Raw genomic sequence first — 18,118 nt, 5'->3', positions numbered from 1 at the left:
ATTATGCATGGAAAAAAACACTGAGATGAAATACATTCCTCTTAAAATATTCATAATAGGTTAAAGTATGAATATTTTCAAACAATTTACAAAAACTATCTCCAGATTTATTTACTTTTCATTCAATATAAAAAATACAACCATCTTGTATCATGTATTTTGACAAAATTAACTCAGAAGATAGAGCATGCAATGTCCTGAACAGACTAATTGGTCCCAGAGTGAAAATGAAGTTTATGGGGCATAAGATTTTCTTTCAGAAAACTATTAAAAAAAGTCTTTACTTTTTCAACAAAATATTTATAACTCAAAGGATCTTTAAAATTATGTTTATATTTGTAATCTTATGATGAGATAACTGCAGAACCTTGAACAAATGTGAAATTTGATTTTTATAAAATGCTGTAATAAAAAATTAAATAGAAAATCCACTTTTTTCCAACAATAAAAGTTTATGACAACAATTTTTTTTATCATTCTATATCCAATATTTACATATTTAAACTGCCTAATGTGTATTGTGAAAACAAAAATTTCATAAGTAATGATATGCAGTACATTTTTTAAGACTTATTCACAATGAATTCTAGACATTCATTAACTCTTCTATTTTGTTTAGAATATCTTGATATAGCATAAAGAGTGTTATGACTAAAGCAGCTTCACAACACAAAATTTTTCATTAACAATTATACCACTAAATGTACACAAAGATAGAGGTGGATACCACATATATATCATTAAGCTTTAACTGAATTTTCTGATTATTTAAAGAAATTTATGAAAACATTATGAACATCAAGCTCAAAATACACTATTTGTATGCATAAGCAATAATATAGTGTACATTTTATTATAGAACATTTTAGTATTATTATAAAATGTTTTAGTCAAGTTTTCTTTAAAGTATTGATAAGAAAAAATAATTTAAAATAAATTCTTGTAACATGTTACTGAAATGAAGGAAAAAGAAACGTGCAAGAGTAGATGCAAGAGTCAAATAAACAGTTTAAAATATATATATTAATAATCTAAATGAATTTGATATTGATCTGAATCCTGTAACTTTATAAATTTTGTTAGACACCAAATAAAAGTTTATTTGGCATAGTTTTGGTTATAATTTTTTTTATTATAAGTTATAAAATCAAAAATTTATACATAATTAAAATAGAATATCTTTAAAACTAAACTGCTATAAAACATTATAATTTGATTCAATTATTTGAATAACATGCTACAGTATGTAAGGATTAAATGACATCAAGAATGGGGATTATACATACAAAATCAGAAGTATTATTAGGTTTATTCCAATTATCAATGGATTCATTCAAAATTTCAGCATAGCCTTCACACTCCTTTAGGGTTAAGTTTCCATATCCCGTAGTTTTTGAATTACCAAGATCTTCTTCAAGAGCCTTAATAGATGTTTCAAGGCAACAGCTGTAAGAAAAATGCAACAAAATTTATAAAAGTATAAAAATTGGAACTTAAAAAAAAAGCAAAGATGACGAACAAAGATCTGCTGAATATGAACCATAATTATTGATAAATCATAAATGTTTAACCAATAGAACAATAAAAATTCATAACATTTTCTTTTTTAGCTTAATCTAGTTTTTTTTTTTATAACCACACAGATTTTAAATCGAATTTTAATATATTACATGATTTTGTTCTATTAATAAAGAATTTTAAAAATATTGGTAAATATCTACAAAAAGCAAAATTTATTTTGAAATGTCCAGTAAATAATAAAGACATTTCAAAATCATTTTTGCATAATATATATAAAAGGTCTGAATAAAAAATGGTAATATTCTCATACTTCCTAAGGAGGAATAATGATTATGATTCAACTGAAATTACTCCCAACAAATTTTTCAAATCTTTATTTTAAATTTCCTACTAAAAATTGCCAATCATAGATGATTGATTTTCTAAATCTTTTTTAAAAGGAAGAGAAGGCTACTCATGAAGAATCCTGCTAATATGAACCAGTCTGAAAAATAGAATAACACATAAGCCAAAACTTAATTCTAAAATTATGCCCAGCATGCCAATATTAGGTACCAATGATAGACTTGACATGCTCCAAACACAAAATAAATCTTCAGCAACATCAAGGATCAGATACCTGTTTCCATGATTTTAATATTAATTCATAAATATTTTTACAATATTTTCCTTGATGAAGGGGGAAAAAAATCAAGGATTTTTAAAACCTTTTTAAAGAAAATTCAAAGACTCTAAAATTACACATTTTCCAATGAAGGAAAGATGCAAGAGGAATTTTACCTTCCATTATTTTCAATTAATTTAAATAAATCACCAAGGAATAAAATGTGTTATTATAATATTTTGAATTTACATTTTAAGTAGTTCTAAAAACTATTTGATTCTCTATGTATTGAAAATTGTTATTCTTCTTTAATTTTCCAACTATTTTTTTTACAGATTTTTATAGTGTACAAACCATCTCTATGATTTTAACCCTTTTTGATTTAAATAATTTAGTTACTACAATGTCTTTCCTTTTCTTCTTTTTTTTCCATCACTTTAATTAAAACTAACTTTACTTGTTTATGTCTTCAAGATATTTAGACTGAGCATTTTCTAGTTAGAATTATTTGTTATTCTCTACCTCAGAATTCTTTATCTTGCCAATTTTTTCCCCCCAGTTTATCTGAAACTAAGCCTTTTTCAACATTTCTGCTTTAAAATTCTCAATTATTATTTAAGAAAAATATCCATTCAACTATTCACCAGCAATGGAACAGTATCACATTATCCAAAATGTTATTTTAAAATAGAATTATCATGTACTTTTTCTTGTAATTGCTTGCAAATTCACAAAAACAGAAAGAACACATTCACCTTGTTATAATAAGAATGAACATGTATTTGGCCAATCTCATCAGATCTAAACAATTTATATTCCTAGCAAGTCTATAGCAGAGAGTCTGCCATTCATGTTTTAAATTGCTTAGTTGTTTATCTAAAGTATTTTTATGATTAGAAAGTTTGTTTTAGCATTCCAACCTCAAAGAATCTCATTTTGACTTAACATATTTGTAAAAAAAAAAAAAAAAAAAAAAAAAAAAAAAAAAAAAATTGAAAAATCAAACTTTAAAATGCTATTTACAGTTACAAAGCTTTCAAGAACATTGTTTTTGACCAAGTAAGTTTCCAAATAGTTAATGACATTTTTTTTTCAAACCCTGGGTAAAAAATGGAAAAATTGGGAGAATTTTTCTGGTCGAGCCCTAACTGTTGGTTAATTACGGTCAATGACAAGAAAATTTTAGTTTGACAGGTAAGGTAGGCTACACTTTGATTCAGATTTTAGAGCAGGCACTTCTTGCTTTTCAATATTCTGAACATATAACATGAAAGGACGCTAGGTCATCCCACACTTCAATTGCTTGCTCAGTAATAGCTACATTCTCTAAAACCTGATTCAGCAAAATTTTTCTAGAAAGTTTCTAATTTTCCAAAATTTTAGGATAAATAATAACATGCAATATTATTTTGATATGCCTAAAAGAATTGTAGATAACATGCAGACTATAACTATTCACATTTATTATCATGTTAAAAATTCTTATGGCATTTCATTATTCAACAAGCCAAAAATGTTTAATTTATCAGTGAATCATCCATCAAGTTCTTTCTCTCCAATTTTTCCATGGAACTGTTGTTGTTACTTAATGCACTTATCATAGACAAACCCGCTGACAAAATCAGTGATTTAAGCGAAGTTTGTGCAGAGAGTAAAGGCCCCTGAGCACCCGAGCCTGACTTCTAGCTCATATGAAGACGATACTCCTACACTTGCTTGCACAATCCTTTTTTACATGGTTATTCTTCCACCTGTGTTCTTTCACACACCCCACAGATAGAACACAGGGGGAAGAATAACCATGCCTGAACCAGGACTCAAATCTGGAATGCTGACTTTCCAAGGAACTATAAAAATGTTGTAGAATGTCTTCAGCTGTTGAATAGCCTATGGATCAATAATATCAGATCAATCTGACTTCGACTTCTTTTTCATTTCCAAACCAAATTTGTAAATCTGTCTGCTTAATTTGAAAAGATTTGTTGAATGTTTCATCATAATATCAGATGATATACTTTAAAATTTGTCAAATTAAATACCTTTACTGCATAGAGCAATGCTAATTAAAATTAAGGAAGAATATCTTGTAGGCCTTTTCAACAAGCTTCTACCTAAAGAATCTTCTGGAATGAGTCTGGTCTTCTACAAAGTTATATGAATAATAATTCTTCACACACTCAAAAAAACTTTTTCAGTTCCATATAAAGCATTGTGAAGACACAATGAATAGCATTAAAGTTTTATCTGCAGATAATATGTTCTTCATGAATTCTTGTTGTGAAGGTAATCCTGTTTTTATCATCTCTTCACCAAACTACAAAGAGAAAAAAGTTTGGTCATTGACAGCATTTTTATATTAACAATCCTTTTCTGTTTATGACTTGTTTTTTCTTTGAGAATTCCACAAATTTATTTTCTCTTCTAAAAAGTAACAGATATACATCTTGTTATTTTTTCAAGGAATTCAACAAAATAGCAAGCATTTTTCTGAGGTCCTGAGGAAAACAAAATAAAATTCAAGGAATTTTCAAGACTGTGGTAACTATATCATGTTTATAGACCATTTACATTTTAAAATGCAGCAATCCTAGTTCATATTATAAAATTTTTTATATATTATGTCAAAAAAAAAAAATCCCTGCATAAAATTATATTTTCCTTTTTTGAAAAGGATTCCCATCATTGTGTAAAGTTAAATAATTAATCAATAAAGAACAATTATTGTAGAATAATAAAGAAACTCACAATAACAATTTTCAGAGTTAATTTAAAATAAAAATTCTAAATTAGAATTTCTGACTTTTACATAAATATAATTTTTCTTACTGACAGAAATACAATGAATCTACTATACTAAAGCTTGGATTTTTAACTGAAATAGAAAAAAATTAGAAATATAATGAACATATATTTTTTTTAAAAATATTGAAAAAAATGACAAGAAATTTTCTGATGCGATTAAACTTTAAAATAAGCATAAAGAAAAAATATATAAATACATAAAATGTATCATTTTTGTACCAATTCTCTCAGGAAACAGGATATTTAAGCAGATGAAATAAATAAAATTAACCTCCTTAATATAAATGCCACAAAATCGGAATCAAACTGACAAAAAAAAAATCCCCCAACAAATGATCAATAATATTAATATTTAATTATATAACTTATTCAATATATCAAAAGCCTCGCTTCTAAAAGATTATGTCATGTAATTTTCCAAAGTCTTTAACATCCAAGCAAACATTCTAATCGAATATGTCTTCACAAAAACCATCACAACAACTATTCATGTCAGAGCTTTACACACATCTTCATTATTCAGCAAACTTCAGATGATTTGGAAAATACTTTCCCCCTTTCTTCGGTACTTATCCATATCTGATGAACCTAAATAACTACTGCATACATTAGTTGTAATTCTGTTTTAGGTAATCATTTCTTCTGAGTGTAGAATACTCCATATATCATTAAAACTCATAAAATTAATGTTTTAAGGTAAACAAAATAATCACCGATAAAAAAAAATGCTTACTTATTTGATTCAAAAATTTCATCTAGAGCAGTAGGATCAGCACCTGGGAACATGTTATACAATTTATTTCGATTCTTCTTTGTAACAATATCCCTGTCTTTTCTTAGCTATAAAATACAAATTATCTTAAAATCCAGCAAAAGCATATATGGCTTGAATATCAAATGCAGTTTTAAATAAATGTAATTATTTCAGAAACAGAAAGATACATAAAGAATTAAAAATTCATCTGTTTAGGATGATTTTTTTTTTCCTTTGTAGATGAGAGTTAAAAGGAGTTAATTGGGTAGAAATGACTTTTTAAAAAATTACACCACTCTTATTCTTAGTAATATTTATTTTCAAAGCTTTTACCTTTTCTTTTTTATGATGTTCAACAGCTTGTTCCATTTCCATTATTTCGGACAAAGACATAGGTTCTCCATTATTTTTTTTAACTGCATTAACAATTTTTTTATCCTTTTTAATTTTCTCACCAGACAGCTTAACTCCCATCTTTTTGCTTTTAGTATCAACTATTCAAACAAAACATATCATTTCAAAAATAAGCAATATATATATATATAATAACAGAATTTGTTCATGAATCAATGTGTCACTTTTCTGTGAATTGCAAAAATGTACACCAAATACTTTTCATCATGAAATACAAGGCAAAGTGTCTGTATTTGGGGATGTGTGCATTTTGCCAATAGACAGAACAGCTACAAATGTTACAGAAAAGTATCTCAATAATATATGAAAAACACAATAATAAATCACACATATTTTCCACTAACAACATAAATTTATTTTTCACTAATTTATTGATTCATATCATGACAATTTTATTTCTTCTCACCATTTTCATTATTTGATTGTCCTTTGTTTTGCACAGAATCCTTCCACTTGCAGTGAATCAATTTTGCAAATTCCAAATCTATTTGAACTATGATATTACTGGATTCCGTTGATGCAGAGCCTAAAGTAAGAAGCATATCATGAGACAAATCAAACATCTTTATTTTGTAAACATGTCATAATGATTCATATAACTTGTGACTGATGGTGCAAGAAATGATGAATCATAACAAACAGAATGATGATACAGCTGGAATCAAAATAAATAACACAACACCAGTCTACTTGTGAATTATGAGTATTAAGATAATACTGATAAAAAGTTTATGCTGAAGTTTCTATTAAATTTCAAAAATAAAAAAAATCCGGGTTAGTCCAAGAATATTATTTAAAAAAATAATTCTTTTAAAATAATATTCTTTTAATTTAAATCTTAAATTTAATCTAGAAATTTGTTAAACAGTTATAATATATACATTAACAAAGAGATACAATTGCAGATTCCTCTTATAGAGCTAATGTTTATCCCTACCTCCACCCCACCCCAGTTTTTGAAATGTTAATAAGAATTTCTTAATTGTTAACTATAAATTATTTCCTTTATTTGACTATTTCCTGAACCACGAGTTCAAATCAATAAATTTGAATGAAGAAAAAAGATTTTATTTAGAATTCAGTTACATTAGTTCTTTTTAAAATAGTTCACAATGATTTTATATTTATTCTGCACAACAACCTTTAGTCTGAACATACCTTCTACATTAAAAAAAAAAAAAAAAAATTATTTAAGAGATTTTATTGCTAGAATATTCTTGAACTATTAAAATATCTAATTTGGGCAATAACAAGACTGGCTAATGAATATGTACTTTGATATTTAACCAGAAATTCTTTATGCACAAGCTGTAAAGCAGGAGGTTCACTAATGCTTATTTAAAAAAAAAAAAAATAATTGCTTAAAAAAGATGGGGGATTGTTCTCTCTAAAACTTTTTCATACACTCTCTAACAAAGGCATATCCACCCACTGAAAGAAATTGTGGACCTTAGACAAGGCAGAGAACACTTTACATGGCATTGGCATATAACAGTTATGAAATATTAGCCTTTGACATGAATTACGCATTTTTACTGAATTTATATGTGATCTTGAGTTTTTTGCTGATTAATGTCTGGCATACAGTTAATAGTACTTGGAAATTGAATTTGTGCTTCAGATGTTAGCTATCATGCTTCTGCTTTTGAAGATACAGACCAACAAATTTTCAACCCATTATTGAATTTGTCTCAAAATTTGATAGGTCTACAATAAATAGATATTAAATCTGCATAATGAATTTTATTCAACTAGTTCTTGTCATTTTGTAGCTGTCACGCTAACTTATATTTAGACCTTTGAATAAAACTGAGACTAAATAATTAGACTACACAAGGAAAGAACACAATTCTAACTAGCAATGCCAAACTATTATAATTTTTAAAAATTTTGCAATCATTTTTTTTAAAGACATGATGCTATTTTAGATATTTAATCAAATATTATTTCTAACAATCAATTTGAGAAACAATTAGAAGTGTCAAACAAATGGTAAAAAAGAAATCTAAAAATCCTCTCAAAAGTAACTTTACTTGTTCTGTATTATTATTAATCCTATTCATGGGGGGGGGGGAGGTTAAAATCAGAATTTAAAGAAATGGAGAATTATCGTAATACAGAAAAAATTATTTTATGTGCATGATAAATAGAAATACAATATGCATCATAACAATATGTAGTCAATGAAGAATTTTTCTGCAATACTTCCAAAGATGCCCTTTAAATTGATTATATATGAATAGTTTTAGAAAAGAAAAACAATAAATAAATAGTACAATTTTGTTTAAACAAAAGTTTTTAATAAATTAAGTTTGTTAAGTTAATTAAGTTTTAATCAAGTTTGTTTAACAAATCAAATTCTTTACTAATCATATTCAGTGACATTTATAGTTAGTGAGACTTGGTATTTCAGTAATGTAAAAGTACAATCTTATTTGTTGTTAAAAGTGTTTTTTTTTTTATTCGCATGACTGATTTGTGTGTATGTGTAACTTAATGATAGATACCAAGGATTTTCAATTTCCTTTATAGATGCGTAACCCACTAGTGGTCATGTATATCAAACATTGTTTTTTTTTTTTAAGCTTTTGTTTTACAACTGTTTCTGATAATTAATAATGATATATAGATAAACACAACATTTATCATAGGTTATTTACTGTTAAAGCTCATACTGACTCAGAGGCGAATGGTGATGATATTCTTTCTGAAGTGATAAGAAGTATACTTATCATCAATCAATATGAAGCAATAAGAAGTATACAATCATCAATAATCAATCTTTAAATGCTTATGGTAAATTACTTTATCATTTCTAATTAGAACAAATATTTCACAATAACAAAAAAGGTTATTAAACACTTTAATCTTATATGGAATTAATAATCAATTAATTATTACTTTGCAATAATAATAAACAAATGCATAATACACTAACAAAAAAAAAAATAAAGGAAAAATAATATAAATAAAATGCTTTGAGTAAATTAAAATCTGGATGTTTCATATTCTTAATTCAAACGATGATAAAAAAATCTTTGCTATTAAATTATTAATTAGTCAAATTAACCAATAAATCAAACATATTTTATATAATTAAATTATTCATTAAATCTAACCTATTAATGCTACGCATTTTATCTAATTAATTGAATTCTCTCAAAGTAATTTCATTTCCAAAATATTTTAATATATCATTATTAGCAAGAAAATGGTCCTTTAAAAGGCCATTGAATTATTAATGCTGTTAAAACAAATATAAAAGAAAACTGCATAAATATATTAAAATAATGTTAAAACACAAAATAACAAATTTAGTATTCATACCAACAGAAGTCACTGGACCAAAAAGTTCTTCTAACTGAATAGCAAAAACTGGATCTAAAGATAAGTGCAGAGTCTGAAGAGGGCTAGAATTTGATGGTATGTTATTTGGTTCTGTATTTTCTATTTGACCTTCATCAGATGTTGAATCGCTTTCAGTGATAGAATTGCTGTTAGAATTTTTAATTGCACAAACTAAATTTTCTGTAGAAGGCAAAGCTTCATTTTCAAACTGTTTTGTGGATTTATTAAAAATTTTAAATCCAACATTTTTCATGCTATTTTGGGAGCAAGTAGATGATAAAGTTAAATTATTATCCTTTCCAGAGTTTTCATAATGAGTACTGCTAGACTTTTTGGAACAAGGATTATATTCTGAATCAAGAAGCAAATTTGTCACCCAAGTTTCATCATTATTACACAAACCCATTAAATGATTCAAATCTTCCTCGGAAATATGAGGAAAACATTCATTTAGATGAGACAGCTTTTCAGATATTTCAATATCTGTTCCTAAATCTTCAGTGGATGTACTTTTTTCAAGCATTGCAATTCTAGGTACATACTCGTCTAAATTTTCATCGGAATGTTTTAAATCATCAACATTCTCATTCCACTGACCGATTTCTGAAGATTCAATGATGCGGTATTCAGTAGAGATTGATTCATTTCTTTCAAGTTTGTTGATCAAAATAAAATCTTTGAGTTCAGTCTGGGTATCTGAGTTAGTATATGAAGCAGAATTTATGATATCAAAAATAGTATCATCATGTACTTGATTTTGAATAAACTGAGGAAATACCCAATCCTTTGACATGTACTGATAAGCTTGTTTGAATAAAGGACTTCTTTTATTTTTTGTTAATTTACTACATTCATTAGAATCATTACTTTTCACATCATCCTCATTAAGAGTTAACTTAACTGGATTACAAGAAGATTGTAAAAAATTTCTTGGAGGTTTAGGAGTGAATAATTCTTTTTTGTCATCAAAGTTTCCATCAGAATTTTCAATTTTTGTTTCTGATTCAGTTTCATAATCCCATTCCACAAACTCTTCCAAATTTTCCTGATCAGTAGAAATTGATTCAGAAAGTTTGTTTTCATTCATATTCTTTCTAAAAATCATATTAGCAATTTTTTCATCACGTTGTGGTTTAGGATCTACAAAATTAGGTGCATAATTTCCCTCATTTTCCACTGCTTGTTCTTGTTTATTAATACTGTCATTTTGATCAAGTGGGTATTTAATGATAGAATAATCAGACAATTCTGTCATTGAACACTCACTAGTGAAGTGACTTTCACTTCCTTCCCAAGATGAAGGATTTTTTAAAGCATTTATCGGCAATTCTAAGTTAGAATGAGTATTTTCTTCTGGAATTTCTAATTCATTTTCAATAAAAAGTTTTTCATTACAAGAAATACTTTTTAAACTATTCTTTCTTTTAACCCATGAAGAATTTGCACAAGTAGGACTTGAATGTGATGCCAAATCAGAAGGTGTGTTTTCTTTTCCAATTTCTATATCAGTTTCAATAAAAAGTTTTTCATTATATGAATTATGCTTTGTGCCTTTTGTAAGATGACTATTGAAATTTTCATCTGAAATATTAAGTTGATTTCCTAAAACGGGTACAGAGAAAAACTTTGACCGCAAAAGATTTGTTTCAGAACCTTTATCATTCTTAGTCTTTGCTTCTTGAATGGCATAAGAATCATCAAAACTTTTAGTTGACTTATGCTTACTTAACTGATGATTAGATGGGATTGTAAAATTGTTTAAATCATTCAATTTAGAAATGGTCTTAAGACTAAGATTTTTCTTGAGTTCAGAGTTATGTGAATTTAAGAATTTCTTATTTTCATTATAGCAAAGACTTTTTTCAGCTTTGCCAACATTTAGTTTTTCAGTACTAATATCATGAGGGTATGTCTTTTGAGAGATGCAATCATCACTTTTGACATCAGAATCAGAGGAAAGGTCAGCTAAGTGAGAATTTAAATTTTCTTCAGAAATATGATCTTCAATTTCAGGCAAGACATCTACAAAACTATGTAAATTATTTCTCAGAGATTTGGGTTCTCCAATACTTATAACATCTGGAGCAGGTAAGCATGACATATTGCTTGCTTCATTACACTGAGCTAGATTTTTATGGCAAGTAATTTGTTTTTCTTCTAAAAGAACCATTTGGTGTTGATCAGCTGTTTTTAATTCCTCTTCACTTTCTAAAAGAGTATTACAGTGAAATTGAGATGGTATATTTTGTAATGATGAAGTTTTCCAAAGAAAATCATCATCATGCTCTGTTATTTCTTCCCAAGATGTTAGTTCCTGGTCAGATGTTTGAGCATCATTTTTTCCAAGACTTTGAGAATCTTCACTATCCTCACATGCTAATGATTTTAGCTCTTCAAGATTATCGATCTTCATGTCCTCATTAATATCATTCACTGGTTCAACAAAAGATTCAGTATCATTGCATTCATTAATCAAAAGAGAATCAGCATCATTAGTTGGAAAAAGAAATTCCTTAGATATGAAGTTCTTAGGAAGAGAAGAAATGTCATGCTCTTGTTCATTTGAATCTTTTTCTTGAAAAATATCTGATGACTGTTCATTTAGGTGAACAATGGCTTCTAAGGAAAGGGAAGATTTTTCATTCTTAGCTATATCACCAACAGGCATCAAATTAAAATTATCAACTGCTTTTTTAGGGTTACTAACAGGATCTTCAGTTATTGATGATGACGATGCAGTATCAAAATGATCCAAAGTGATATTATGTTGGTATCTTGCTAACATTTTAGTAATTTTTTCTTTATGAACACCATGCTTATTTCTAAATGCTAATTCTTTTGGTTTAAATTTCCAAGGAGTATTTGGTTCTAAAATCACAATTTCATAATTAAATTTTTTGCCCATTTTAACATAAGGTAGCATTTCCCATACTTCGGTGTTTGTATTATCAATAACAACAGGAGTAATACCATTCAAAAGGGCCTCCCTAGCACGATTTTGATTCCAATAATGAGCTTCATCTAATACAGATGGATCAAAAGCATATTTGCCATGTTTGTAAAAATAGTCATCAGTGCTGAATACAACACCTGAAGATTTTAATTTTTTAGCAAGAGTGCTTTTTCCGCTTCCAGGTAACCCTCTAAGAATAATCAGTATGCGAGAACCCTTTTTTATTTTTTCCATCACATTTTTAAATTCATCAGACTTCCATTTAAAACCATTTCGACCACTCTTGGGGGAAGAAATTGCTTTAGATGAAAATGGCAACTGATTAGATTTTGGTGAATTACAATTACTTTTTATTTGAGATGCATAACTCTTGAAATGACAAGATGAATCTATTTGAGAAACAGGGTTATAATAATAATTTGGGAAGCTTTCAGAATTATATTGTGGGCCTAGAGCTGGATACATCTGACTATTATACATCGATGGAAAGACACCATTGAATTGGAATGAGTTTGGCAAACTGCTGGGTAAAGATGAATCGTTTTCAATAAAATTCATGCCTAGTGGAGTATGGTAATAATCATATCCTTGAGCTGTTCCATTTCCATCATTTTCATACAGTTTTGTATTGCTATCTTCAAAAGCACTAATTTCACTGTTTTCTAAAATCCTAGGAGCATTTTCAGAAACTGAGGATTCTGGCAAAGTATCTTCAATGGGAATTTCTTGCAATTCATTGCTAGAAATATTTATATTTTCATCTGTTCGTTGTGTATTGACTTCACAACTCAAGTTAAGTAATGATTCCAGACATTGATCAACTAAAAAAAAAAAAAAAAGAACATGCTTAGATTCCAACAGGTAAATTTTATTAAAAAAATAACAGTTCATAATATAAATTAGCAAATTAGTTATCTAATCTTTATATAAATCAAGAGTAAAAAAAAACTTTTAAAGGCAATATTTAATATCTTAAACAAATGAAGAAAAAAAATTTATCTTAATCATTAAAGGAGTTCTAATGAAGGAGAAATCTTATTTATAAGTTCTTAACCTATAAGTTTCTTTTTCAAATCTTGAAACACACACAGATTGTACATTATTTTCAAAGCACAAATCAAGTAATTCTAAATTTTATAATGCTCTTATAATTTTTACTCTTCATTATTTAAATTTATTAAAACTCTTGAAAAAAAATCTGTATTTTGAGTTAAATGTTCATTATTTAGATAACCACAAAAAGCCCCAAAACTAAAATAACTGAAAACAAAATAATATAAAGATAAGAGAAGTAGAGCACTTTGTTATTTCTGCATGGTTCTGATAGAAAAAGACAAGATTTTCATGTTTAATTTGTTTTATGCATTTTTAATCATTTTATGTATTAAATTAACAAAATAAAAATAATTTATTTAACAATGATTCTTACTTTGCAATAAAACTTTATGGCCATTACAGTAAAATGCAGAAATTTAATATGCATCCTAGTTAAATATTGTTTGATCATTACTTTCAACATTTTTGAGGTCAACATATACCATTTTTTCCACATATAGGTCAAGAATTTTGAATTTTTTTTTAAAAAAACTAAATTACAGGGCCAGTTTACACATGGACTTGATAATATCACAAAAAACGGTGGTAAGTATGCGAGCCGAGCATAAGCAATGAATAATTAACTATCATAAAATATAATATTTCTTATTTCTATGGTTCTATTTCTAAGTTTCAGAAAAAAATAATTTATTCATTTTGTTGAAATGGGTTATTCTTTTTTTGAAAAAAAAAAAATAAATAAAATAAAATAAAAAGAAACCAGTTGTTTAATTTTCGAATTTGGAAAATTCTATAATATCCATACTTTTCATTTAAAGAAATGCAGAGCAGCTATACTTCTGGAATTTTTCACAAACATAATTACCAATAGTTTGAAATTTATCATACAAGAATTTTTTTTTTCAGTTCATCTTCCAAACAAACAAACAAAAAATGGTGTAGAAAATAACCACAGATACAACAGACTGCATAAAAAATAACAAACAAGCACAGAAAAATGCGTCAATTTTAGAATTACCAGAATTAAATATCATTGTTGGTACATGTTTTTCTTTATTTGTCAGTGATATTTTCACAATCATAATGACATGTTAAATGTCACAGGTTTTTTTTTTTTTTTTTTCAATTTTTATTTCAACTTATAATAGATTTTGAATTTCGAGTAAATCTTGGAAGAAAAACTGCCCTCTTAACTAGTACACTGATAGGCTATACTTTAAAATACATGGTAAATTTTATTTAACAAATATTACAAATCTAAATGAATAACAATAAAATAATTAGCAATAAATAGTATTCTAGACTTTGAAATAGTATTCTAGACTTTAAAATATATTATGACCTTTAATTTTTTTTTTTTTAAGAAATTATATTTAACTTATTAGAAGAAAATGTTTATAAAGAAACAGATTTTGCTTTCTGTAATATTTCAGAAAACTGCAAACGCACATACACAATGGTTTCTTATCTTTTGGAAGCAGATTCAAATAATCGATTTTGGAAGGTAAATCATGATTCCAAAATAAAAATGAAAGTAAGTCAGACAAAAGCATTGCAACCTAACATGACATGACAGATTTTATATTGAATGGAAAAATAATAAGCACTAGACTTCATAGTTGGAATATGCAAGCAAAAGAACCATAATAAGTGTTAGATTAATTTCACCTAGATCGAAAATATCTTCTATGCATAAAACTTTTAGAAGGGATAAGGAAAAAAAAAAAAAAAAAAAAAAGAGTTATCAAAATAAACCTTTTAATAACTTGCAATACAAGAAAAATGACAAATAGTATACAAATATGCCACTTGCCTAAATACACAACAATTGTTTTAAAAAGGAATATTCATAGATTTGATAGCTTTTTTTCTTTTAAATAATAAGATTACAAGTTATAATGTCATGATAAATCATAGATATTGATAATTTCTTTACATTAATATATATCATAAAATTCCAATATAATTTTGAATGACATATAAATTAGACATTCCATCATATAATGCATCAGGAATATATATATATATATATATATATATATATATATATATATATATATATATATATATATATAGAAAAATGCTAAAATTCTCTTAATTTTTAATTAATTGACATTTTAAAAAACTTTCTAAAGTGCACATTTTTACCCTCCAAAATATTTGTGCTAAATTTGATAATTAAGTCAAATAGCCTGGGATAAAGAGTTCTAACACTCCACACATTTATTATTGGTAGAGATAGGTATTGAGTAAGGTATACATTTCATTTAATATGAAAAGATACATTTTTTTAATTAGCTATCAAAAATTATGTACCCTTTTTCTTTGTCTCTTTCTTTAAAAAGGTCATTTTTCATGCGTATGGTCAGTACCTGATAATTAAAAATTCTCTCATAAGAGGAAAACAATCCTAATAATGAAGAGCTTCATTTGCTCCTCCTGATAGTTAAATAAACAGCAAAATACAAAATCAAGCAAACGACATTCTAATACTTATAATTTGAAGTAAGAGCATAGAATTAAGGAAATAAATTTTTTTCAGTGGCTGACTGTAGGCAATTTAAATGCAGAAAATTCTGAAATCTGATACTGAATGAAAAAAAAAAAAAATCTGGTTTAATACAAGGTAGAAGACAATTTCATAAATGGGTTTTGCAACATTGCCCTGTTGCCATTTTTTAAAATCTTATTTACTGCTTCTTCAGCTAATTTATAATATTTAAAAGACTATTTAAAATTAACTTCAAACACATGAAAGTTAATTATAAGTACTTTTTTATTAATTATGTCATTAAATAACATTCAAGTCTACAGATAAATGAATTCAGTGAAATAGGTTTTAATTTCTTTGCTGATCACAGCTGAAATGAGTTTTTGAAATTTTTATATCTAGAACATACTTAATTAAAAGTTACAAGTTTGTTTTAGGAAGATAAGACTTATTTTTACAATGATTGGATGGAATGTAGTTTACAATACTGATAGTGATATATATATATTTCTGATACATAAATATACCATTATAACAATTTGGCAAATCAGACAAGCTAACCAAATCGGTTTCTAATGCAAAAAAATTGGTTTGACAGTTTCAAATAATTTTTGTTATAGGTTCTAGCTACTAAATTACTAGGTTCTAGCTTTCATGTTTAGTAAAGATGCATTTTTTTTTTTTTAATTTAAAAAAAAAGGGTACTCATCACAAACAGTACATGTGTTTATTAAGTGCGTGATTTGTACTCCTGAAGAGATAACCAACTAATTCAAATCAGAGAAGAATCTGAACATAGAAATCACACCAAGCAATATCTAAACTATATTTTTATCAATGATTGGCACACATGACAGAATATTAATTAGTAATTTTAAAACGCATTCTTGATGATGCAAGTGCACTATAGTCCATAAACTTTTCTATATTGCAATTACAAGTATAAATAGGTAGACTGAACAAATGGGGGGTAAAACCACGTGAGCCTATATATACAAAAAGAATTTTCAATCTTTAAAAAATAAGTCAATATTATAAAAAAAGAATTTTTTTATATATTATTCAAAAATAATTTTACCATCAGGGAAACATTCTGAGTATATCATAGATATAACATTATCATCTATTTTGCCATGAAACATTTCCATAAAACGTTGTAAAGATTCTCGAGGTTCTGTATCATCATACACAGCAGCTTCATTCCTGAAGATTTCAGCTCCATCATATTTGCTACTTGGTCGTTCAGAACGATTATTCCCAAATTTCCCTTTGTATTTCTTAGGCATGGCTATGTTTTCAAACTGCTGCAAACATAGAATGGGTTCAAAAGAGTATTATATACATAAAAGGCTTCAAAATTTGACAAAATGGTCTTCAAATAACTACACATGTTTACAAAAACACTATACTGATTGGATGTTGTCATTGGTTAGTTGAAGTGAAAGTTCTTAAAAAATTTAGTTAAAAAAGACTGCTCTTATCCTCCAAGATTAACTAAGTAATTAATAATAATTTATTTTCTAAAAATAAAAAAAATGGAATTTTTAGAATAATTTTTTTTATTTTATAGAAATTTTGTAAGCTTTCATATATAAAATAACTGATTAATACAGTACTATTTCTTCAAACCTTTTTTTTTTTATTTAAAAAAAAAACTTATAATCTAAGTGTAAATAATTAAAGAAGAAAGTAGGAAAGAAAATACAATCAAGTAATTAATTTTATTTCATACTGTTTGTGCTATCTTTTTAATAAAAACTTTAGCCGTAACTTTTATATTCATGATTGTTATTGGTTCAGGATAGCAGAACCTGCCCCGCCTTTCATTGCTTTTGTAGCATGCTCATTGGTCGAAGTCAGGATCTCTACACGTGTTTACCAATTGAGTTTATCAATGTAATTTCAGCGCTAGATTTCATATGGCAAGCGAAGGTTTCGGTCAGGCTTGCGCTAATATCATAAGTTGGAGTGGTGTGTTTGTTCATGTTAGATGTGGCATGTGTTAAAAATACCTTAATTCTTAGAAAGTGTTTTAGAAGCTTTTTGTGAGTGTTCATTATGATTGACTGGAAAAAGGTAATTATCAAATTGGAATAATTTTTTTAAAAATATATTCATGTGAACATTTTTGAAATAAATTTATACTTGTTAAAGAATTGAAATAAAAAATTTACA

General features: G+C 26.7%; 2 protein-coding genes across 3 annotated transcripts in view; one reads left to right on the top strand and one right to left on the bottom strand.

Moving 5' to 3' along the window:
* The window catches only part of LOC129954300 (NEDD4-binding protein 2-like), a 34,950-nt gene extending 17,591 nt beyond the window's left edge, over positions 1-17,359 (bottom strand). For both annotated transcript variants that reach the window (XM_056068131.1, XM_056068132.1), the window contains exons 1-6: positions 17,022-17,359; positions 9,423-13,217; positions 6,502-6,621; positions 6,015-6,175; positions 5,661-5,767; positions 1,287-1,446 (exon numbers count right to left, since the gene is read on the bottom strand). In XM_056068131.1, coding sequence (XP_055924106.1) covers positions 1,287-1,446; positions 5,661-5,767; positions 6,015-6,175; positions 6,502-6,621; positions 9,423-13,217; positions 17,022-17,229 — 4,551 coding nt within the window. In that variant the 5' untranslated portion in view covers positions 17,230-17,359. The remainder of the gene's footprint in view (positions 1-1,286; positions 1,447-5,660; positions 5,768-6,014; positions 6,176-6,501; positions 6,622-9,422; positions 13,218-17,021) is intronic.
* A 503-nt stretch (positions 17,360-17,862) lies between these two features.
* The window catches only part of LOC129956193 (phospholipid-transporting ATPase VB-like), a 162,428-nt gene continuing 162,172 nt past the window's right edge, over positions 17,863-18,118 (top strand). Inside the window, exon 1 of the mRNA XM_056068282.1 lies at positions 17,863-18,019. The gene's annotated coding sequence lies outside the window, so the exon portion shown is untranslated. The remainder of the gene's footprint in view (positions 18,020-18,118) is intronic.

This window comes from Argiope bruennichi, chromosome 2 (assembly GCF_947563725.1).
Source record: "Argiope bruennichi chromosome 2, qqArgBrue1.1, whole genome shotgun sequence".
In the NCBI taxonomy this organism is placed as follows: domain Eukaryota; kingdom Metazoa; phylum Arthropoda; class Arachnida; order Araneae; family Araneidae; genus Argiope; species Argiope bruennichi.
The sequence above is the reverse complement of the archived record's forward strand: the minus strand, read 5'-3'. Positions and strand labels throughout refer to the sequence as shown.